The 23796-nt window shown below is 49.1% G+C and overlaps 1 protein-coding gene across 1 annotated transcript in view; it reads left to right on the top strand.

The window, feature by feature from the left end:
- Positions 1-18080, top strand: part of MAP2K5 (mitogen-activated protein kinase kinase 5) — a 119752-nt gene extending 101672 nt beyond the window's left edge. Inside the window, exons 21-22 of the mRNA XM_058033760.1 lie at positions 1109-1154; positions 16909-18080. Coding sequence (XP_057889743.1) covers positions 1109-1154; positions 16909-17010 — 148 coding nt within the window. The 3' untranslated portion in view covers positions 17011-18080. The remainder of the gene's footprint in view (positions 1-1108; positions 1155-16908) is intronic.
- Positions 18081-23796: the final 5716 nt, after the last annotated feature.

Here is a 23796-nt window from a genome sequence, read left to right on the forward strand (position 1 = left end):
GGTAAATTGTGTCCTTAATATCTCCAATTTACAGCACAGCTCATTTGGTGTTTTATACCCAGTGCTTTATTAGCTGTGCTTTGCAGTGGGGGGAATTACTGCTTAAAAAAAAAAAAAAAAAACAAATAAGGAGCAACTATATCTTATTTAAGCAATCAATTTGGAATAACCCTGAGAGATGTCAAGTGAGCAGCATCCCAGACTTTGTGCCAGGCCCTCCATAAAGCCTGGCTGCTTGGATGGAATCCAATTAGTCCACAGGCAGCTCCTGGTGGTCACCTCTGTGCCACGTTATTGTGTTCCCTCACACAGCTAAGCACGGCCTCCAGAGCTAATTGCACCTGTTGCAGGGAAAAGCAGGACTGTTTGCATGAGAAACATGATCCTATAACCAGGTTAATGCTGTGTAATGAACTATCACCCTGCAGGGTAATGGAAATAAATGGGGGAAAGTGAAGGTAGGAACCCCAGGGTATTGCATGTTCGGAGGTGGAGTTGGATTTCCCACCTGTTTGGATAATTCTTTGTGTCATAATCCCCAGAAAAAATGGTGTGTAAATACAGAAATCCACACAAGTGGATTTAAAAGTACATCATCAAATACAAATCAAATGTGCAAATACATAATCCCCACCTTTAATGGGGGGGAGCCCTATATCCCATAAGGGGAGGCTGGGAGGGAGGAAAATCCCACTAATATTTTGGTTACTGTTAGGAACCCTGTGTCCCATACACTGGAATTCTTCACTCCGTTATAAAAGGGATAAAATACAATTGGAAAAATGGGAATCAGCTCTCTGTATTTCCTGTTTTTTGGGGGATCTCTGTATTTACACACTTTTCATGGTTGCAAACAGTGCGGAGCCCTACACTCCTTCAGGGAAGGCTGGAGGGAGGAAAAACCCAAAATTAACATTTTGGTTACTGTTAGGAGCTCTGTCTCCCATCAGCACCTGATAAATTTAATACCCTGAAATTCTTCACTCTGTGATAAAAGGGATAAAATACAATTCAATCTTTCAACATTTCAAATAAAACAACTCAATCTTTCAACATTTCAAATCAACCAGCAGTTCTTTTGATACAAACATTTTGTTTTATGACACAGCATGAAGAAGCAGCCAAAGGAAAGGCCAGCACCTGAAGATTTAATGGTGAGTGAAACCTCAGTTTGGATTTGTCAGTGAATATATTTTGGTCATTTACATAGAAATTTATCTCTTTTTTTCCTGCATTTTTCAGTGTGCTCAGTGTATTTCTCTCTGAACTCTTCCTGCTTGTGCAGCAATTCCATATTTGCACCCAAAGCAGGGGTGGAGTTGTGGTTCTGAAGTTGGTGGGGATTTTGCTGTTGCCTTCACTTGTGATTTGGGGAGTTAATTCAGAACTTCCACAGCCACTATCGAGTTTCAATCAAAACCATTTTGATGCTTGATACACATTTTCTCGCAGTTTGGATGTCCAGGGATTAGAGCTTAATGTAGGTCACTCCTTGTCAGCATTTGCCAGCCTGAACCTTCCCAAAAGTGAGGATTGCAAACAGAGAGTGGGGTTAAAATATGTATTTTAATGAAATGCAAGAGCCACTGTTTTCAGTGATGGTCATGTAAAATTAAACCAGATGGGCTGCAGGAGAATGAGAATATTTGGTGAGGTATGCCCGTGGAAGGGCTTGGAATCTGAACTCGGAGCCCACTTTTTGTGCAGTTGTCATTTTTCAATTATTAATTATTGCTAAATACAGCAATTTATGTAGACTCCCAATCTCCTCTGGGTCATGTCAAACACCTTTAATTTAAAAATGTTTCCTTACTTTCCTTTATATTCTCCTTGCTGTAACTCAAAAGCTTCTCTAAAACAATCATGATTTATTTGAAATGAAATACACATTTCAATATACTTATTTATTTGAAATGAATATACATCTGTGCATGAAGTACACAGGGATAATTGGAATACAGGAGTAATTGTAAGGGATTTTAACAGGATCAAGACACTGGTGCATCCTCTCATTTCTTGCTTCCAAGAAAGAGAATATTCTCACTGCTTCTGTGAGAATAAACAAATTTTTCTCCTGCAGCAATTCTCTAGTTAAAGGCTAATCTGTGAAGATGCCCAGGGGCAGGTGTCTCACATCCAGACCAGTCTCTTTCCTGGTTAGGAGGTATTTAACTGTGAATCTCATTTTAGGGATACTGACTCCACCAAATCTGCACTTGGAGTTGGGCACCTGCTTAAATACCTCACTGAAATGAAACCTTAACATTTATCAGAGCCCCTCCACTTTGGGTTTTCTCCCACCAAAGGCCGATTTTTGTCTTTTTTATGAACTTTTGATGGCTGGGGAATTCTTGCAGTTAGTCACATCTGAGAAAACTTGGAGCAGGTTCTGGAGCTGCAGCCACATTTACCTCGTGCTCTGTTCTGCCATGGCTGGGTGCCTCGGCTATTAAAACAATGGAATGGGCTCTCAGAAAACCTCTCTCTGCTTGCAAATGCACATTCTGGTGATGCAATAGGCCTGCCACTTATAAATAAAACATCTGCAGATCCCAGCGCCCCCCAGAAGTGTGCGTGGGGATGGTTGTGAGCAATAACACCACTCCAGGGTGTAGAGCCATAAAAATGAGGCCAAAGGGTGAGTGCCTGCAGTAGCAGGGAAGTGCACAGATTTATCTTTCCAACTACATGCCCTGGAGTGTGCTGGGCCCCTTTAAAGGAGGTGTTTTGTGAAATTGTTTGGAAATTCCGGCGCTTCTGGGAAAAAAAAAAAAAATAAAAAAGGAGCGTTCTTACTTTTTAAACAATTTAATGCATTTTTATTCCACCTCCTCTTTAGTCAGTTAGAAATGAGCTTGCAACAACGAGTAGTAAAACAGGAGCTGCTCACTCCTTTATATTATAGAGGATATAAGTAGTATTATTTATATAATATATTTCTATTTTTATTTCATATTATAGATAAATATGTATTTATAATTAAGTATTAATTATATTAATTATAATATTAATTATATTATATTATATTATTATATAGTGTGGTTTATTTTCTATTGTATTATAATTAATAATAATGTTTTATATAATTATTATTATTTATATAATATGTTTGTATCTTCATTTTTATTTATATATCATATGTTTATAGCATCAAACACTTTATATTTTTGCTTTTCCTCAGTCTTCTCAAGGAGCACTTTATTTATAAAATTAATATGAATATATACATTAGCATTATGTGTCTGTGTACACAGATACACACACAGCATATCTGCGCCTAAATATGTGTGTGCAGAAATTAATTTATAATTGCCGGAAAACAGGGCCAGAAAAAACCCAAAACTTTAAATATTGGGGAATTAATGAGGTTGGAGAAGCCCTCCAAGGTCATGGAGTCCATCTGAGCCCCACCTTGAGCAGAGCACCGAGTGCCACATTGCCTGGGCACAGAAATCCTGTGAATTCTGGAATTCCTCACCACTGCATCCTTTAATGCCACCTTGCTGAGATTGCCACGTGGCTCTGGTGGATGGAGGGAGTGCTCAGAGGGATGCAGTGAAACCCTGCATCCTCAAGGTCACCTTCTCCCTGATTCAAACCAGAGCAGGGTTTCACCTTGCTCACTGCAGTTTGGGTTGGTTTATTTTAATTAAAAGCAGTGTTCCAGCAATGATGGGAGGTGTCACACACCCACCCTCACCTGCAGGCAAACCAGAGCATCTCCTCCTCCCCTGCAGACAGCGCTGTGCTGGGAGTCACTGTGTTGTGACCACTTTGGGATAATTAAGCACTGAAAGCAAAAGGAAGGGAGCAGAAGATGAATCTTTCCCTCCTCTGCTGAAAATCAGTGTATTTTGGGTGTGTTTGAGGAGCCGAGTGCCAATACCTGGAGTGCCAGCTTGGCACCTCCACCAGAGCCCTGGGATGGATTTCCCCACTGCCTGTCATGCAAAAAGCTCTTTTTTATAAAACCCAAAATGTCCATTTTGTCAGGAAATAGGGCTGGATGAAATTCCTGTTTAAAGTCAGGTTTTTCATTATCACAGATTTCCATGTGCAGGTGGATCAGGATTTATTTATTTTATTATTTATTTACTCACTGCCCTTTCTTCCCTGCAGCCATGCCCAAAACAAGATAACCCATTGGTTTTTCTTCATGTGCATAACCAAATCAACTGACTTCTTCCACAGCAGTGAAATAAGGAATTTCACCAAGAAATGAGAAAAAAATTGTCCATTCAGGGAAAGGAACAACCTCAGAATTTACCAGTGGTCATCCTGAACTTGCTCTAAAATGCTGCTCCTTTATCTCCAGTTTGTTCCCTCTTAAGAGAAAGGCAGAGAGCCAGTTAAATTGAATATATTCCTGTATTGTTACAGGAAGGGCTGCACAGCACATTCCTCTCTGTCTCTCCCCTCCTTACTAACATGAAAATCTCAACAGTTCTCCTGTATAAAGAGATTTTTCCCCTTTGCTGTTGTGTTTTTTGCCAGAAACACAGAGTTTTTCTGGCTCTCGGGGCAGTGCTTATTCAGGAGTTGTGCAGTGGCAGCCCAGGGAAGGTTTAAACTCTTGTTTAAACCCAGGGAAGATTTAAACTCCTGTTCCTGTTTTAAATTCCCTTGTTGTACTTGTTGGAGATGTGGGAACAGGCAGCCAGAATGCATTTTTGAGTCTCTAATATATTGACACATGTCTTAAGATATTTAAATACACACACTAACTGTTTATCTGGGAAAAATACCCATTACAGCCAGTAAAATCAGGGTGCCTGGTCCAGAGCCATTCCTGGAATGGGGAGGGCGATTGCTGGATGCATGGGAAGGGGAAATTTCAAAATTGTATTAGGCATTGAAATAAATAAAATACCAGAGGAGAACAGGTTTTACAGCATGTCAGTGGCTTTGCCACAGATCATATACAGTTTATCACACAATGTTTAAGTTGATACATTTAATCTTTTTAATTTTAATAATTGATACATTTTAAATTTTTTAGATTTATTTTTAAATTGATTTTTAAAATCATTATAATGTAAATAGAATATCAACATAAGAAATGACAGTAATTTAAATTTTAATTCCTGTTTAAAGCCAGGGAAGGTTTAACTCCTGTTTGAAGCCAGGGAATGTTTAAGTCCTGTTTAATGCCAGAGAAGGTTTAACTCCTGTTTGAAGCCAGGGAAGGTTTAGACTCTGGTTTAAAGGCAGGGCAGGTTTAACTCCTGCTTAAACCCAGAGTCCAGGGCAGCAGCCAGGCTGGGGCTGGGCCTGTATTTACGGTATTTTCCCAAAGCTTTCCATCCTAAGCTCTATTTAATGGAATCTATGCATAGTAAGTAATCAGGTCAGAGAGAAGCAGCATCCCCTGTTTGAGATCAATCGCTGGCTAATACTTTATCTAGGCCACTTTATTATCTCATGCTGATTCCATTCCCATTCTCCTCCTCCTTTGTAGCGTGCACTTCAGCTGTGGTAAAACTACGCCTGGCATACATATTAAAAACATATACCCATTCTATCTGTATGTAAATGGGGGAGGCACAGCTGGATATTGCAGGAGTTTGATTTACTAATAGTTATTATCTGTTCTAGCTGTTCGGAGGCAGGGAGAGTTGCAGAAAACAAGCTAGCGCAGAAATTGCCTTTATGATATCACTGCCCTGCTTTGGTAATTGTTTAAAATCTCTTCTTTAGCTGCAAGCTCGGCCTCGGCTGCTGCAGATTGTTGGTGCTTTTTTTGGAATTGCTGGAGCCTCTTGGTGAGGGGTTTTTTGTTGTTAGTGCAGCATTGAACTCCTCCGTGATGGTTATTGGAACGAAAGGTGTATGTGTAAAAAATGGTATTTGAAGCGCCAAAAGTCAGGAATGGAGCAGTTATTCTGTTGTGCCTGCCTTTAGGATTTCTCAAGGAAAAATTGGGCACGGAGATGATGCAGTCACCTCCTGCACTCCATTACTTTTGCACAGATCTAATGATTCTTCTTCAAGTGGTCAACACAACCAGGAGCTTTTATCCTTCTTAAAATTTAAATTACTGGTGCTTCTTATGTCAATATTTTATCAATTTAAATGATATAAATTTAAATATTGTGTGATAAATTGTACATCATCTGTGGCAAAGCCACTGACATGCTGGAAAACCTGTTCTCCTCTGGTATTTTATTTATTTCAATGCCTAATACAATTTTGAAATTTCGTATTCCTATGCATCCAGCAATCCCCCTCTCCATCTCAGGAATGGCTCTGGACCAGGCACCCTGATTTTATTGGCTGTAGTGGGTATTTTTTCCCAGTTAAACAGTTAGTTTGTATATTTAAATATCTTAAGACATGTGTCAAGATATTAGCGACTCAGAAATGCATTCTGGTTGCCTGTTCCACATCTCCAGCAAGTACAACAAGGGAATTAAAAATGTAAGGTTTTAAGTAGCTATATTTTATGTAGCTTTATTTCAGAGGGTCTGCACAGTAGCTAAACATATTTGCAGCTAGTTGTGTTAAACCCCTGGTTCCAGCTCTCAGGAAACACTTTTATGGTTTAAACAAACAAATGGAGGATCAGCATAATCCTGCCTGGATTTTCATCTAAAGCCCCAGAATAAAGCCAATAAAACACTGGTGCTTAGGTTTGTCAATAAAGGGCTTTCCCCCAGTGGTGTCAGTGAGGAGCCAGGGCTGGGGTTTGGATGGTGATGGTTTTTGGGATGGACCAGAGGGCTCTCAGCACTTCCCTTTGCACAGACACACCCCAGAGGTCCTGTGAGATCAGCTTTAGAGATCCATGCTTGTTGTGTGCCCCCATCCAGATGTTTCGGCACCATTGCTGAATCACAGGGAGCCAAGAATTTTCCCTCTTTGGCTACTCTGTTTTGTCCTGGGCCAGTGCAGGATCTCCCATCAGGGCTGATGGAATTGTCTGTGCTTGGAGCTGTGATGAATGGCTTTGTTTGCAGATGTGCAGCCTCTCCTCTGTCACAACGATCCCAGTTATTCACTCCATGACAAGGGGAAGTTCTGACAGACACCAAACACAAGCAGATGTGAAGGAAAGGGCTCTCTCCTGGTTTTTCAAGGAAAAAAAGTACAGAGCCAAGTATTTTAGCTGTTGTAAATATAGAATTGTTTAGGTTGGGAAAGGTTTTTTAGGATCATCCAGCTCAGTCATGAAATATATGTGATAAATAATAAACTGGGTCTTCAGTCTCTCACTTCAGACATGCAGTGGACAAGGAGTTCTGGATCAAATCACTGAAGACAAATCAGAATTTATATTGAGGCAAGGATTTCACAGCAGGGCTCAGGATGCGCCTGTCGCTGGGTGTTCAATATCTTCCTTGCTCAAGGTAGCTTAAGAGGAAAAGAATCTGTGTTTCTTCAGGTGGCAGCATTGCTCAGTGAGCTGAAATTGGTAAAGGTGGGTCAGGGATATTTCCCCCTGTCTTTCCAAAAAAAAAAAGTGGGGGGAAAAGCCATCTCTGTCCTTTGGGGTGTGAGTTCTTCTGTGCCACTTGAGAAATTGGCTCTTGAAATGGAGACATCCATTCTGTCAGTATCACTAAATCCAGCAACCACCCAAGAGCAGAATGGTGACAGCTTAAGGGGTGGTGCCTTCATTCCCTGCCTGCTGCACCCATTGCTATGGGATCACCCAGTTCCCCCAGCAAATGGGAATATCTGGGAATAATATCTGGGAATAAATGGGAATATTCCCCTCCTAGAGCTGCACAAACCAGCAGCACTTCCCTGTTAAATGTGAAAAGGAGTAACTCGAGTTGGCTGAAAGAGGTGTTGAAAATCTAAGGAAATTGGACAAAAATGAATTGGCAACAGCTTAGAGGGATACAGTTCATATTTTTTGGCTACTTGAGTCTCCTGGGCTTTGCAGTTTAATTTGAGCAAATGTTTCATTTGGCACTGCTGGTTTTTCAGTAGTTCTCCAGGCACAGGGACAAATATTTACATCTCACTCATTTTGGTAGCAGAATTGCAAATCTTTCAATTACTGGATATTGAGAAGTTGTGCATTTGCCTTGTTGATGTTTTATGTCAGATGTCTTCCTTACGTATTTATTTTGAAAAATTGAGGAAAAAAAATCTGTTAGCAGTTCCAAAATAAGACCCCTATCTTTAAATCCCAGAATACTGTCCTCTCTATTCATTCCAAATCCATCAAGGAATTTATTCTAACAGGCAACTGTTGAAATTCACGTACAATTTTTATTTGTGCAGTGAAATTGGCATTTTAAATCTATTCAGACACTCTGCATAGATTAAAATGGCTGGTGCTTGTGGAGTACCAGCTACATGTGGGTCTCTAGTCCAATTAGCACCTCAGGACACTCCTGCAGTATTAAATAAGAGTAATAATTGCCTATGAATAAGCAGAGTATAAAGCAGGAGATAGAGATATGGCTTCTTAGTGACCTGTGTGCATTATGCCTCAAATCCCTTAATCAGATTTGTGCCGCTTGATTCTTCCATCCGCAGAAATTCTGCTGGAGGATCAGGGCCTAAAGTAGTAAAAAATCAATTAATACGACTTTCTAATTTGTGCAGTTGACAAAAAAAAGGGGAAAAAAAACCCGCATATAAATAGGGGACATTTTTCTCCTGAAGAGGGGCCGTGCTGAAAGATTTTTTAATTGGATTTTCATTGTGATTGACAGCGCTTGATTATGACAGTAACTTTATTTGGCTGGACTGTTAGAGCCCCCTTGTTCAGGGTGGTTTTTTTCCCTTTTTTCCCCATCAAAGGCCTTTTTTTCTCGGTGGCATTCCCGGCGGAGAGGCAGAGTTTGTGAAAGAGCCTTTTAGCACCTTTGTTGCCGCCATCCCTGGTGACGATTGGGCCCAGCTGGTTGCGGGTCGCAAAATGCTCCTCTCACAAAGAGAAATCTCCCTGGCCTCCATCATTTTAAGAGCTCCAGAAACCTGTTGAGGATTAGAAGTAGCTTTAGATGTGAAATGAGTGTTAAGTATTAGTAATCGGGAGATTAGGGCCCCGGGGACAACGGGAGATAAACAACCGCAATTAAGGCAAATCTGCCAGAGTAAACAAAATTGAGCAGAAACAGATGCCCTCGCCATTTTGGGGGATTGATTGGAGGGCACCGAGGAATCGATTTTTGTCTTGTTTACACTTCCAAACCCCGGTGATAAACTGGGAGGCTAAATATTTCATAGCGCCTGGTTTTAGTTAATTTTTCTCGGCTCCTCACAGTGACCAGGCCCGGCCTCGCTCAGCCTTCACAGGGAGCAGCTAATTGCCTATGAAGGGCCCCTGTGTTTAAATGGGCTTGACAGGAATTTAAATTTTGTTTCAATCAACCTCTGTGCTCACAGCCTGCTCCAGTTTCTAATTTTTAAATTAAACATGATTTCTTTTTTATTTATTTTCCTTTTTTTGAGCCGCGGCCTCCCCTCCGGAGCCGGCTGCTGGCGCTCCCACCCGGGGCAGAGCTTGGAGTATGCAGCTTTATTGAGGCTGAAACCCCAAAATACAGCCCTGGAAAAGTTCATTGTCCCATCAACGTGCATCTGCCTGCTGGAATTGATGGGAGAGGTTGGGGAAACACTCAGATGCTATAAATCGGGATGAGCCGGTGCCTGCTGGGCTGGGGAGAGCCAGGTTTCCACCAGGGAAAGGCTCCCCTGGATTAAAACACAGCTCTGAGCGTGGAAATGGTGCTGATGGCCTCGGTCCTTGTTCAGTGACCTTGGGAAGGATTCAAAGGAATTGATATTTTTTCCCCAAGCCAACTTGTGATGATGTATTTTGCTCTGTGTTTTCAGCAGGGCTCTGTGCGTTTATGCCAACATTGTTTCATACCTTAGCTTTCTCTGCTCCTCAGACGAGGGGATTTGGCAGCACCTTCCCCTCCATCATTTAATACTTTACTGAGTCCCTTCCCAGAGCCTGCCAGACACGGGGATGTCATTTTGCACTCCGTGCAGGCAGTGTGCAGCCATGGAATGCAGGATGATCGTAGTGGTACTTCTAAAAACAACTTGTTCATTTGCAGAAACTTCATCACAAAAATGCTAACGAAGTACGAGCTGTTCCATTCTCCCTTTTTGCTTCCAGCCACATCATTTTCAGGGTTTTTTTGCTTTTGTTAATTGTTGTTATTTGTGCGTGTGTGTGCACACAGCATTTTCTTCTCCAGGATTTGGGTGAAAAAACATTTAGGAGATTGTTTCAGTTTACTTCAGCTTAGTAATTTGCTTAGCAAATTTTTTTTTCCCCAGTAGAAAAACTTGGGGAAAACAGTTGTTTTCTTCACCCTTCCCCCCGAGTCTAGGGGAACACTTAGTCCTTGTTTGAAGGAAATTCTGTATCAGCTCTGAATTCCTGACGAGCTCCGTTTGGTGTCACTGAGACCATTCCTGTGTCCTGAGGACACTTCTGCAGGTGCAGCTCCAGCAGAGTTCAGGTCAGGTGTGCCTTTCTGGTGTGAATCTCTGCTCTTTCTGAGCCCCCACTCTCTCATTCTCATCACAGCCAGGTCTTGAAGCTCACGAACTGAATCGATTTCAAATGAAGCCCCACCAGAAGATGTGCTCCAGGCACACACCTAATGAGCTCCAGCTACTAATGGGCACTGAGGCCACAGACCAGACCAGAGCTGGGCAAAAGTCAAAGCTCTTCCATCCCCAAAATGTTGCACCGAGCGTTTCACTCAGCAGAGCTGCTTCTGTTGTCGACAGCTTGCTAATGTTGACAGACTCCATCAGCCTTGGGCCACTCTCCCCATTCCTCCTCTGCAGCTCTCCTTAACCTCAGCAGCACTTGCAGAAGTAAACTCCAATTAGATTTGGGTTGCTTTAGTTTGTTTTAAGAGTTTTTAAGAGTCATAACACAAAAGTGAAATACCTTTGCTGAGAGCTGGCTCGTTTTCAGCTGAGCAGCGTGAGGAGCGCCAAGGACAGTTTCTGCTTTAACAACAAATATCAAAAGCAAAGCTGCTGTGGAAAGAATGATCTGCAGATGGGCAAATAGATTCCTCTGTGCCACAGCCAAACCCTAAACCCTGCAGTAAATTTTAGACCAGTTTTTGCCACAGGAAGGGAGCAAATAGCAGACCTGGGGTGCTGCAGGAGGAGGGGGTCAGGAGTTTGAAGTCAGGGCCAGCTGTGGAGTGGAGCTGCTCCAATTCCTGCTGTTCTCACCTGAAAAATTCCCTCTTGACCCTTTGTCTGCTGATGAGTTGCTAGCTTGGACACATCAGTCAAGTACACGAGGGGTCTCTGAGGTCTGTTTTGGGGTCACCAGCTGTCCAAAGCTTGGGAAAATAATACTTTAATCATAATGAAGAATCTGTATTGCTGTTTAAAATGGAAATTTGGGTGAGGTGTGTAGACAGTTGATGTTCAGGTTAAGGTGTTGAGGTCAAAGTTAAGGTGTTCTTTCTCTTGGTTCATCCATCAGGCCTGGGGACTGTTGTTATTTGAATACAAATTTTGTAAATTCCAGGAGAGTTTTGGTGCCTCAACAAAACTAAACCAGCTGAAAATTGCTTGCAATTAACTTTATCATATAAAAAGGAAAAATGCATTAGTGAAAGTCAATCTACAAACAGAAAAATAATAGGAGAGAAAAGTACTTCTTAAAAAAAAAAGGAAGAAATACAACCCCAGGGCTTCAGTGCTTAGTTGTGTTATCCATTTATCTTTGTTTTGCACCATCTTTTCACTGTCTCACATATCATCAGAGGGATAAAATCATTAGTGTGCTAATCTAGGTAGCCATAGTTCTAAGGCTGACCTAGGCTAATCTGCCTTTGCAATTTCAAGTACTATGTTTGACTCCTCTGAAAGTAACCTTAAATTGTAGTCTTGTAAGAATTCCAGAGCTGTATCCTTCACTCCTTCTCCTAATGAGGTTATGACCAAATGCTCATTATAATTGCTTTAGACTCCTTTTAATTTTCAAGCTTATTAATCATAAGAAGAGTTATTTAAAATTGCATAAATTAATCTTAGATTAAAAGCCCATCAAAGCCTCGAAACAATTAAGAATAAGTAGGATTTCCCTGGGGCAGCAAGTTTTATTTTAATAGTGTAGTCAGGTGGATATCAGAACATTGAAGTATGGTAGTGATTAATGTATGCAAAATTTAAATGAGAGTTTTTAAATGGCAAATCTAAATCACATATTGACCTAACTGTAGGCTTTAACTGCATTGTCTGTCATATATTTAAACTGTTTAGTAATCAACATTTTAATTACAGTGTGTGTTAGGGAGGCCATGCAACAAACAAAACTCCCCACTTCCCGAGTGGAGCTGCTCAGCAGCCTGGGCTCTGCTCTCAGCTGAGGAGCGAGCAAGGAGCAGAAACTTGCAGGAAAATAAGCAGACTTGGTTTTCCCTGTGGATGTGTGCTTGTCCCTGCCTCATCTCCAGCCAGAAAACGCCACTGGTCCATGCTGGGAGTGCTCAGGGTTGGATGGGAGCAGCCTGGGGCGGTGGAAGGGGAGAAGTGGGTGGGTTTTAAGGTCCTTCCAGCCCATGATTGGGGATGCCATGGTTCTGTGGTGTCAGGTTTCACCCCCTGCACTGGGGCTTTGTCTCCAGCACCCAGCTGAGCACAGCTCTGGGGTGCTGGAGCCTCTCCGATGCAGCAAGCACAGTCCTTGCCCTCAATAGTCTGAGGACAGAACAGTGAGAGAGAACTGGGCCAGCAAACCTCGCTCCCAGATCAGGCACAGTCCCAGGGAGGAGCTGCAGTTTTAGGGTTAAGCTCAATCTGTGATCTGCAATCCCATTTGGAAGAGACAAGGAGGCTGCAGCTGACCTTGCTGCAGCTTTGGGACACTCTTGGCAGACACAGACTGAGCCTCCCAGTCCCCGCTGTTCCAAGCACTTCAGGTGCTCACACTTCCCTTAAAAGGGTTTAAAAATTCCCAAAATTTCAAAAGGAAAACAAAGAGATGGAGCAGCTGGATCACACTAGAATAGTGTCCTGCAGGGCCCTTTCACCTGTGGGTACGTTCTGTGTCTCTGGGGGTTCACCTGTGCTCAGCCTGCAGAGTTCCTACCCCACTCAGGCCTCAGAAGCTGCGTGGAGCATCCTCTGAGGATGCCCTGCCACCTCCTGTGCCTGTGAATTAACCATGGTTTGGGAGTCTGCAGTGAGACAATTGGCCTGAGGATTCCTCGCTGCTATTCCTGGCTGTGGGAGCTGCAGTTGGATCCTGTGGATAGCTGGCACAGATAATTAGAACAGCTTTTAGTGTGGCTTGTCCTTGGAGGCAGCAGCTCGAGATGGAAAATCCTCCAGCACTGGAGGCAGGGCTGGAGTGATGAAATCCTGACACGTGCTGAGGGCACTTCAGGGGGACCTGGGCTCAGTTTGGGGTGGTTTGGGTTACTCAGCACTTGGTGTTTCCAGGAATTCTGGGATGCTGTTTGCATTGCTCAGCACTTGGTGTTTCCAGGAGTCCTGGGAAGCTGGTGCAGCTCCAGAGCTGAGCTTTGTGTTTGTCCTGTTGGAGGTGGGACTTTTACTCCATTGAACATGAGGATGGGCAGGATTTCCCCTCGAATCCATGCCCTGAGTTCATACAAGAGCCGTGCACAGCACAGGCACCTCAGGAGCAATGGGAGAACCAAGTGGGATGTGCTGCTGGACAGCCAAGTTGGGACTTTTTGGAGTTGGAGGGATGAGCTGCCAGGCAGGCTTTCCTGGTTTAACATTTGAACAGAGCACCTGGAGTGGGGGAAGGCCTGGAACATCCCACCTGCTCTGGGAGCAGCAGGGGTCTGGTGATTTGCTCGTGTTTCACATGGAGTTAGGGCTGGAATTCTGCTCAGGTGAAATGGGTGCAGGGGCAAAACAGATCCCAGGTGTCCAACAGAGAGCTGGGTCAGAGGATGCTCTTCCCATTCCCAACTCTTAGTGCCAGGGAGGAATTAAGGAATGGCAGGGAAGGGGAGCAGGCTTTCAGTTTCCACTTGTGCTGTGTTTTATGCAGGAAAATGTGCATCTGATGCATTCAGGGCATGCCAACGGCACCCAGTAAACTGCTGCATCTTCCTCATCCCCCCTTTAAAACACTGCAAGTTAAGCAGCGAGTGAGCTTGCCTCAGAGCAGCCTGCAGCCAGCAGTAATATTTATTTTCTCTATTTGTTTTAAGCCTGGGAAGGCTGTGCTTTCCTGCACACTGTCCTGATGGAGCCCTGCCCAGCGAGCGTGCAGTGCCCCCAGCCCTAATGTGCCATTAATGATAGGTTAATGTACAGTATAATGTTTTTTGGACTATGGGTTCATTACACTTCTGAGTGCAAGGTCCTTCTGCAGAGCGCCCAAGGTCCCATTGCATTATATCATGCAATAAAAATACCCTTTTCATATCACACACTAATAAACTGTATTTGAAATGCTGTCTGAGGGCACGGCCATTGTCTTCATAGGCTGTGGCTGCAACAGTTGGGATCTTTTTTATTGTGGTTTTTTTGTGGTCTTGAGTTCAGAATTTTTTAAATGGAAGGCATGGTTTGTCTGTGCTGCTTGGTGATAAATGGAGTTCAGGCTAGGAGGGTTCCTAGAAAAAGGAATGTTAAAAGGGTGGCACCACTGCAACCAGTGCAGTGCCACTCATTTCCCAACCTTCCTTGCATAAGCATGAGGAACTTTATTATCATTTTTAATTGGCTGCCCTCCCCAATCAGCCTCTCACTGTGCCAGAGGGAAAAAAATATAAGGAGGTGCTGGAGCGGGTTAGATCTCATGTTCTCCCACCATTTGGGATTCAGGTTCCTGCCATGCTCTGTGCCCCAGGGAGCACCACCCTGGGGAGGAAAATCTCTCATTTCTGGTGATTTCCAGGGAAATCTGTGGCTGACTGGCATTTCACCCTGGGAATGTCCTTTGTCACCACTGCAGGCTGGTAGCTGCCTGTTCCATGGACCTTTAGAGCAGTCTGACATGAACACTGACTCCTTTTGAGCCTGAAATCCCAGGCATTGCACGAGGGGCATTGTTGATGGTCTGCCTGTCCTTTGGCATTGCTCTGAGCCTCCCTGGTGCTCTCCAAACACATTTTATGGCCAGAGGATCCTGTTTGTGGGAGAGGCTCTCCTGAAGCTCTTCCCTGGATTTGTGTGTGAGGGGCAGTGGAAGTTGTTCCCTGTGCTTTAGGCTGAAGAGGTGTAGGGATTTGGGGCTGTGGGTGATAATTTTGTATCCCAGAGGGAATTTCATCCACCTGGAGCAGAGCTGCAGTCTCCAGGTGGGCACTTGGAGCTGGAAAAGGCCCCTGGACCTGCAGCCCTGCCCAGGATGCCATGAGGCAATAAGCTCAGGGTGGGTTATTAGCAGAAACAAAGATTTTTTTATAGGTCAGAGGAGACAGCCGTGAAAGCAAATTGCTGAATTTTAGGGGTAGATAAAATGATGGAACTTTTACCCTTGAATAATGGGGATTTAATTGACTGGGCTAAATGATGGATGGTTGGTGAGCACTGAGTTGGAATTACCAGGGCTCTGTGTTCAGGGGGGCGCTGCCCTTTTAATTTCCTGTCAGGTATTTAAATCCTTCACCTCCTCCTCTGCCAGGAGCTGCCCTGTGAAAGAGTTAAACCTGTCTGGGGGGACACTGCAACTCGAGAAATGTACCCTTTATCAAGAGAACCAGAAGAGACAAGTTCATTTAAAAAGCCTGGTTTGTCATTGTTTATCTCATTTTCAGGCTTGACACACAAAATTAGGCTGCCTGACACTCACTGGGGGCCAGCCCTGGCCCTGTCCTGCCTGACCTTTCCAGCTCCAGGCTCTGCAGCAGCCACTTCCCATTCCCTGCAGGATTCCCAGTGCATCCCACTGAGCCAGGCCACAGCACACCAGTACCAGACCAGTAAGAAAAACCACTTTGGTGCTGGATTTTCTACCTCTCTCCTGCTGGCTGTGCTGAGTTCCAGGTATTTTTAAGGCTGAATATTTAAAAACCTGACAGCTGAAGTTTCAGAGCTGAAATTTCATTTGGAGCAGCCTGAATGCAGGGATGTCCTGGGGGTGAGTGGGCTCTGGCTGCAGGGTCTCTCCATCCTAAAGGGGAAGGGACTGGCTGGAATATTTGGGTTTGATTGCCCCAGAGCATCTGCCCTGCCCTGTCTGTGCCTCCTGACTGTTCTCTGCTGCTTCTCCATCCTAAAGGGGAAAGGACTGGCTGGAATATTTGGGTTTGATTGCCCCAGAGCATCTGCCCTGCCCTGTCTGTGCCTCCTGATTGTTCTCTGCTGCTTCTCCATCCTAAAGGGGAAGGGACTGGCTGGAATATTTGGGTTTGATTGCCCCAGAGCATCTGCCCTGCCCTGTCTGTGCCTCCTGATTGTTCTCTGCTGCTTCTCTCTGGTGTCCTTGGCTGTTCTGTTGAGGAGGTGAAACAGCTGCTTCTAGGCTGTGTTAAAGGCATTTCTCTTATTCCTGCACTTTTCCACCCAAAACCACCCCAGTGCTGGGCAGAACACCTCATCATGTCACTCCTGCCTTGTTCAGAGTCCCTGTCCAGCTCTCCTGGATCCCCTTTATGCTCTGGAAGGTCAGTGCACATGAAGGATGCACGGTTGGTTGTTAAAGAGAGGAATTTTAGGACATCGCACACATTTACAAGCAGAGGAGCAGATTAATGAGGTTTTTTTGGGATATCATTTCACCCAAACACCATTCAGCAACTGCTCAGCTGTCCTGGAAAGGGGCTGGCTCAGAACACAAGGAGCAAATGGAATAACAAAAAGAGCATTTCCAAGGAGTCCGGGCTGCCTCTCGCTGCTCGGAACAGGCTGCAGGGAAATCCACTGCTCTGAGGCAGGGCTTCATGGCCCTGCTGTGGCTGTCACCGTGGGCTGTTTGTGCTGCAGGAGGGCTCTGTGTGTCTGTCCTGCTGACCCTCCTGTCCCCTGCAGGGCCACCCGTTCGTGGTGCAGTACAACGACGGCAATGCCGAGGTGGTGTCCATGTGGGTGTGCCGGATGCTGGAGGAGCGCCGAGCCCAGGGAGCCCAGTGAGCCCCGCAGCACCCGGGGCTCTCCCCACGCCGGGACCTCCACCTTGGCACTCTCAGCCTACCCAGGTCCTGTTCTACTCCAGCTGTTTCCTAGAAGCGTCGACAACATCAGGGTGTTTGCTGGCTGCCTTTTCCTCACCGCCACGTTAAGGAATTTTCTTAATTGTTTCTTTTGTTGCTGAGCAATTTCCAGGTTTATCTTCAGTTATACTGTACACAGCCTTAAAGCAAGTATTTTATATCTCTATTTTTGGGTTACTGAATGTTCTGTCTCCTGACCCCAGAGTATTTTTTAACTGTTGCTCCTTTCCAAGTGTCCAGAGGATTTCCTGACGAGTTGGTGGCTGTCTCTGAGTGCAGGCAGCCACTCAATACTGGGTTTAAGTGTAAAACAAAAGCAAACAGACAAAAAAGAGAAATATCTGGGCTTGCCCACCCTGTGAGGAGGTGAGGGGTGCCAGGAGGGTCAGCATCACACCAGTGAGTGACTGGGAATGCCCTCTCTGCTCCCAGTGTCAGCTGCTGGGACACGAGGAGCGCCCATGGTCAGGCTGATCCCTGAACCAGAGAGGGTTTGCTGAGGTGGAAAAGGGGGAAAGAGGACAGGGCTCTGCTCTGGAGCCAGGCTGGGAGTGTTCCCCTGGAGAAGGGAAGGATCCAGGAATCCCCAGAGCCCTTGCAGGGCCTGAAGGGGCTCCAGGAGAGCTGCAGAGGGACTGGGGACAGGGATGGGGGGACAGGACACAGGGCATGGCTCCCACTGCCAGAGGGCAGGGATGGATGGGGTGTTGGGAATAATCCTTCCCTGGGAGGGTGGGCAGGCCCTGGCACAGCTGTGGGTTCAACCAGGCCAAGCACAGACTCCAGGTTTGGTGTTGCAGGAAAAAGGAATGGCTGCAATGTCTCTGCTGGGTGTTCCTGGCTCCTGCAGTTCCTGGGGAACATTTCCACAACAGACCAACACAGGTTGAATCATTCCTTGTGTAAAAATGCTTAATAAAAGGAAAAAAAAATAAATAAACCATGGATGTGAGAGGCAGGTTTGGGGTGAGTGAGTTGGGTGGGAGGAGGTTGGGGTTTGTTTGCTTGTCTTTGCATTAGAAATAAACTTTTGCTAAAAAATAAAAAAAGACTCAGGTGGTTTATTTTCTACCAGCAGCTTCAACCCCCCCACAATTCAGTGAATTATTCCTCCCGAACCACTGCAAATCCTAAATGTTATTCTGGAAGCAGCCTGGAAAAGACTTGCTTTCCTTCCTTGGAGGGATCGTTTGTCTTCTTTTGAAGTGTAGAGGTTGCAGGCATGAACTTACAGACTAAAGTTTGTCTTAATTGCTCTGATGTCACAACCTCGCTGGCAGATAACAGGCAATGAATGAGGCAGCAGCCCCCGTTCCTCCAGGTCCTTTTGCTAAAGTGAGACAAATTCCCTCCCTGTGAGCCAGGCAGGGCATGGCAGCGCTGCCATTTATTTATCCCTAACAGTTCCAGCAGCTTTCCCTGTGTAAAAGGGCTCTCTCTCCCTCTCTCTCTCGGATCTGGTTTAAAACTCAGCAATCCCAGGGCTTTTCCTGCTGCTTTTCCTGCCGGGGAGGTTGGGAGGGGAGGACTCACCCTGAAAATCCGTGTGGGATGGAGCTGGAAAAAACCTCCTGGTTAAAGCAGGGACAGAATTATGATTCATGTGGTTGGTCAGTGGGATGAGTCCAGGGGAATTTGGGGCTCCATCCCTTCCCTCTCCCAAATCCTGGGATTCTGTGCAGCCAGGGATCTGCTCATCTGCCCCATCCCGGCAGAATCTGGGGAATGGGGCTGGGTGAGAGGGCGGAGGAGGGAAGTTTGGGGTTGAGCAGCTCCTCTCAGCCTTGCTGGCATTCCCAGCTGAGACCTGGGAGTGGACCCCAATTCCTGCACCACCCATCAGCACCGAGGGGCACAGCTGAGGGGAATGCAGGGAATGTGGCCAGGATTGAGCTCACCCCCATCCTGAACCCAGCCCAGGCTCCTCTCCCTGCTCCAGGAACATCCCAGTCCGTGTCTGTGCCCTGTGGGATGCAGGTGAGCCTGGCATGGGGCACCCCACAGTGCAGGAACCCCCAAACCTGCCCCAGGGGATCCTCCCGGGCTGCTTTGGGGCTGAGCAAATCCTGCCCCAGGACAATCAAACAGGACTCTGAGGTGGCCAGGACACAAAACACGCCCCGGGTGTAACATCCCCCTGTTCCCAGGATGTCCAGGGATGGGAATGAAGCTCCGGGGAGGTTTTCCTGAAGTGCTGGGCGCTGGGAAGGGGCTCAGCAGTGCTGCTCTCCCCACGGGCAGGAGCTGACCCACACCTGGGGCTGCCCAGGGATGGGTTTGCCCTCTCTCCTCTTCCCTGCTGCATTTTTTTGGGGTCTGAATTGTGGCATTTCTTGCTGGAAATGTTGCAGGAAATGCAGCAATATCACACCCTACAGCCGAGTCCTGCTCAGAGGATGGCATCAGGGGTGTGCAGTGAGTTCAGCAGAGGATGCCACAGCTGCAGTGACCCCCCAGTCCCACTCCTCACCCCAGCTGCTCATTGAGGGCTCCCCACCGATGCCACCTCCGTCTCCCCTCCTATAACCTCAGTGGTGATGATTCCCATGGGAGTGTGGATGTGGGAAAAAAGGAATGTGTCCCATCTGTGCCAAAACTTCCAACATTTTCCACATTTCCCTTTCCCACTGCCCGGCAAAGCTCCCGTGAGAAGAGCCCGTGGAAGATCGCCCTTAAATCAGCACAGAATGAGAAAATATTTTGTTTCTCGTATCCCGTGGCCAAATCCAGCCCGCTGTCAGCATTCCCAAGGCAAAGCGCCCGCCTTTGTTTTCCGGAGAGCAGCCTGAGCAGCCGGGGGGCAGGCGGGGCTGCCGGGGCTCCTTCACCTGCCGCTGTCCCTCGGCCCCACACCCGAGCCACGGCCCGGAGCAGCTCCGGGGAGCTCCGTTTGATCCCTGGCTACCCGAGAGGAGAACCAGCGGGAGGGCTGGAGCTGGGGAGGCCGTGGGTGCTCTCCTGCCTGCCGCTCCTGCAGGGAAAGCTCACCTGCAGGCCTCCGTGGGACCGCGGGAGTTTGCGGGCAAAACCTGGGAATTTGGGGCTTTTTTGGGGAAAAAGACACTGCTGCAGGGAACCAAATCCACTGGTGGGGAGCGAGAGCTGCGGGAGAAGCGGCTCGGCGGGGACAGAGGGGGCGATGGCCCCGCAGCGGGCACTGGCCTGGCCCCAGCGCTGGCCCGGGCAGGACGATCCGGAGCCACCGGGACAATCCGGGCAGGACAATCCGGGAGCCACCACGTCCCACGGGAGCTGCTCCGGGAACCCCGGGAGCTGCAGCTGGGCTGGGCAGGGGGGACAGGAGGGACAGGAGGGGCAGGGGCTGTCCCAGGTGGCGGCTCCGCTCTGCGGGGCTGCTCCGGGGCCAGGGCACACACACGGAGCCCCTTCGGGCAGGGAACAGGAGCGGACAGTCCCGTCTCCAGGATGCTCCAGGGCTGCCCAGCTTCTCGGACACATCTCCGTGCTCTTCATCCCGCTCCCGCTGGGATGTGACAAACACAGGGACACCCCCGGGGAGCCGTCCTTGCCCAGCTGCCACGGGCCGGCCCATGAGGGCACAAACACAGCCCAGGTGCCCCCAGTCGCCCGGGAGCCTCAGAGGATCCAGCTGTGCCCCCTCTGCCCCCAGGGCAGGGTATTTACGGTGCCTCTGCCCGGGGAGCCAGGTAAGGAGCATCCCGAGCCCCAAATGCTGCGGCTGGGTGGCAGCGATGTCCCCGCGGGCACAGCCAGGCCTGGGGGGCACAGGGGCTCTCGGGGGGGAGCTGGAGCCACTGAATGATGGTGAGGTCCTGAGCTGTGACCGGGGTTTTAGGGTAACTCATCCTCAGCATTCCCGGGGGGGCCTCACAGGCACCACAATTTGGGGGTGTCCTCTAAACTTTCTGGCCTCCTCCTGCTCCCCCAGCCCACCAGCCTGGACTAGGAAAACCTAACGGGGAAAAGGAGAAATTTAAAAATCTCCTATTGCGGTATTTGGTCACACCGAATAAAAAAAAAAAAGGTTGTGCAAGCTGCTCTAGAGGAAGGTGTCCCTGCCCATGGAGGTGGGGTTGGAACGAGAGGAGCTTTAAGGTCTCTCCTAACTCAAAGCAGCCACAGCGAGCCTGTGATCCTGCGCCTTTCCCGTCGGGAAGCTGCAGCCGGAGCTGCGTTACCTTCGGCAGAGGCTCTGTCCGTGAAGCACCGTGCTCGCCCAGGACAGGATTTATGGATTGAGCCTTCCCGGCTGCGGCTGCTCCGGCGCCGGGCCCGCGGCGCAAGTTCAAGGTTTGTGAGAGCCGGAGAGCCCTGGGGTGTTCAATGGCAAATGGATGTCTGGGGCTTTTATGGGCAGCAGCAGAAGCAGCAGGAGGAGGAAAACTTCCCGCGGCCAGGCCCGCGCAGGTGAGTGCGGCTCCGTCCCGCAGCGGGCACGGCACGGCACGGCCTGGAGCGCTGCCCTGGCCGCGTCCCGCTCCATCCCTGCCCAGAGCTCGGCTCCACCGATCAATAAATCGGCGCCTATCGATCCCTCGCTCCCGCAGCCGCTCCGGCCCAGGCAAACGGGGAGGTTCCGAGGCGCAGGGAGGGTTCGGGGGGACAGAGAGGTGAGGGGGACAAGGGGACAGTAGCTGTGGGTTGGGCCTGGGGCGCACTGGGGACAGCCGGGGCTGTGTTGCGGGGATGGAGGGTGTGTGGGGTGTCACGGGGGGCACGGAGGGGGCCATAGAAAAAGGGGGCGCACAGACTGGGGATGCACGGAGGGCGTGCAGCGGGGTGGGGGTCAGCTGTGCCCAGCGCTGTGGAAGGATCCCGGGGCGCACCCAGAGGGAGCCCCAAGCTCCCCGGAGCCCGCACGGCTCCCCCCGGCCCGCGGGGGCTCAGCAGCCGGGTCAGGCCGGGTGTGCCCGGCCTGCAGAGAGCCGCCGCCCGCTCCCTTTGTCAATGTCCAGTAATTAAAATGTCACCGTTTAATTTTCAGGCCTCTCGGAGCAATCTTTTCCTAATAAAGAGTCTAATCGAAACGCTCCTTCCCCCGCCTCGGCGGGAAGGGCCGCGGAAGAGGCTGCGGAGGTGCAGAGCCGCCGCGGATCGATGGAGAGAAGCCCGGATTGATCGGCCTCTAAAATTAAATTTATTGGGGTCATGGTTTTATATGGTGCTGATACAACTGTTAAATGGGGAACATTCATTTCCAATAGGAGGCGTTTATTAAACTTCCACTGAATTAGACCGCCGTGATTTATGTGGCAATCTCGGCTCAGCCCTCCAGGAGCGCGGGGCCTTCCGCGCCCGCCACGCGTGATTATTTATTTATACACCCGTGACACGGCTCCCTAAGTTTTAACCTAAATTATCCTCCGGCTTCGGCTGCGGGCGGCACCGGCCCGGGGAGCGGGGAAGGACGGGGGGTCCCGTCGGGGCTGCGCCCTCCCCGCCGGCCGCGGCCCCTCCGCGCCCCCCGGCCCCGGGGGTGTCCCGGGGGGGGTCCCCGGTTTGGGGGGCGGCGGAGCCCGCAAACGTCCCGGCTCCCGCGTGCGGCGATCGTTGAGCGTTAATTAGAAATTCATTACAATTAAAAGCCGCGCGCACACGCCTTAATTACATCTGATTTTTAATTCCGAATCCGTGTTTACACAGTAAGCGAGACGTACCTCCTGATTATCCCCAATACTCTTTATACTGTACTAATTATGTAAATTAAACCTAATTAACTGACAAAAACTGCAGTCAATTCAACTGTTAAAAGATACGGCGGTCGCGAGGAGCGGGGAGCGCGGCCGGGGCGGCGGGGCCGGGGTCGGGCCCGGGGCCGCTCCCCTCCCCGGGGCTCCGCGCCGCCGTCGGGGCGAGCCGGGGCCGCCTCCGCCGCTCCGGGCGAGCTCCGCGGGCACCGGGCAGAGGCACGGCCCGGGCAAGGGCACGGCGGAGGGAACGGGGGCAGAGCCGCGTCCTCCCGGAGCGCCCCCCGCTCTCTCCGCCCCCCGGTCCCGGCGGTACCGGCTCGGTCCGCGCCGCCGCCCGCTCCCGGTGCCTCGCGGCCCGGCGCGGCTCCCGCGGGCGCCGAGCGCGGCGGGATCGCCCCAAAGGCGGCGCCGAGCGGGGCTCGACCGGCGCGGGAGCGTCTCACCGCGCTCCTGCCTCCGTATGGCTGCAGGAGGGGGGGCTGGCGAGGATAAATAATTAAAAGGCGAGGAATAATTACCGGCTCGGGTTGCGATCATTGCGGGAAGGCCGCGCCGCAAGGCCCGGCCGGCAGCGCCCGGTCCGCGTCCCCCCCGACGGGGCGTCCCGGGGGGAGCCGCGGCCGCTGTCCCGCGTGGGAGCGCGGCCGGGGCTCGGCTCTCCGCGCAGGAGAAGGGCGGCTCCGCGCCCGCGTTCCGCTCCGCGCCGGCCCCGCCGCATCCTCCCGGTGCCGCCGGTGATGGCGGGGAAGGAAGGCGCGGGGGCACACACAAAAGTGATAGCTGGGGGCGATCCGCGCCGTTATTAACTTCTGTTTGATCGCTGTAATTGCGCCGATCGCGGCCGGACGCGATGATTAATTACAGTTTAATTAACGTGGCCGTGACGAGCGCCGCATGCGGGAACCCAGCCCGGGCAGGGATGCGGCGAGAGGCCCCCGCCACACCGGCACGGCCGGCGGACACCGGAGCGCCGGGTCCCCTCAGCCGCTCCGCCGGTCCTATCGGCCGGTCCTGCCGGCGTGGCGTGAGACCCC

The sequence above is a fragment of the Melospiza georgiana genome, chromosome 13 (assembly GCF_028018845.1).
Source record: "Melospiza georgiana isolate bMelGeo1 chromosome 13, bMelGeo1.pri, whole genome shotgun sequence".
Classification (NCBI taxonomy): Eukaryota; Metazoa; Chordata; class Aves; order Passeriformes; family Passerellidae; genus Melospiza; species Melospiza georgiana.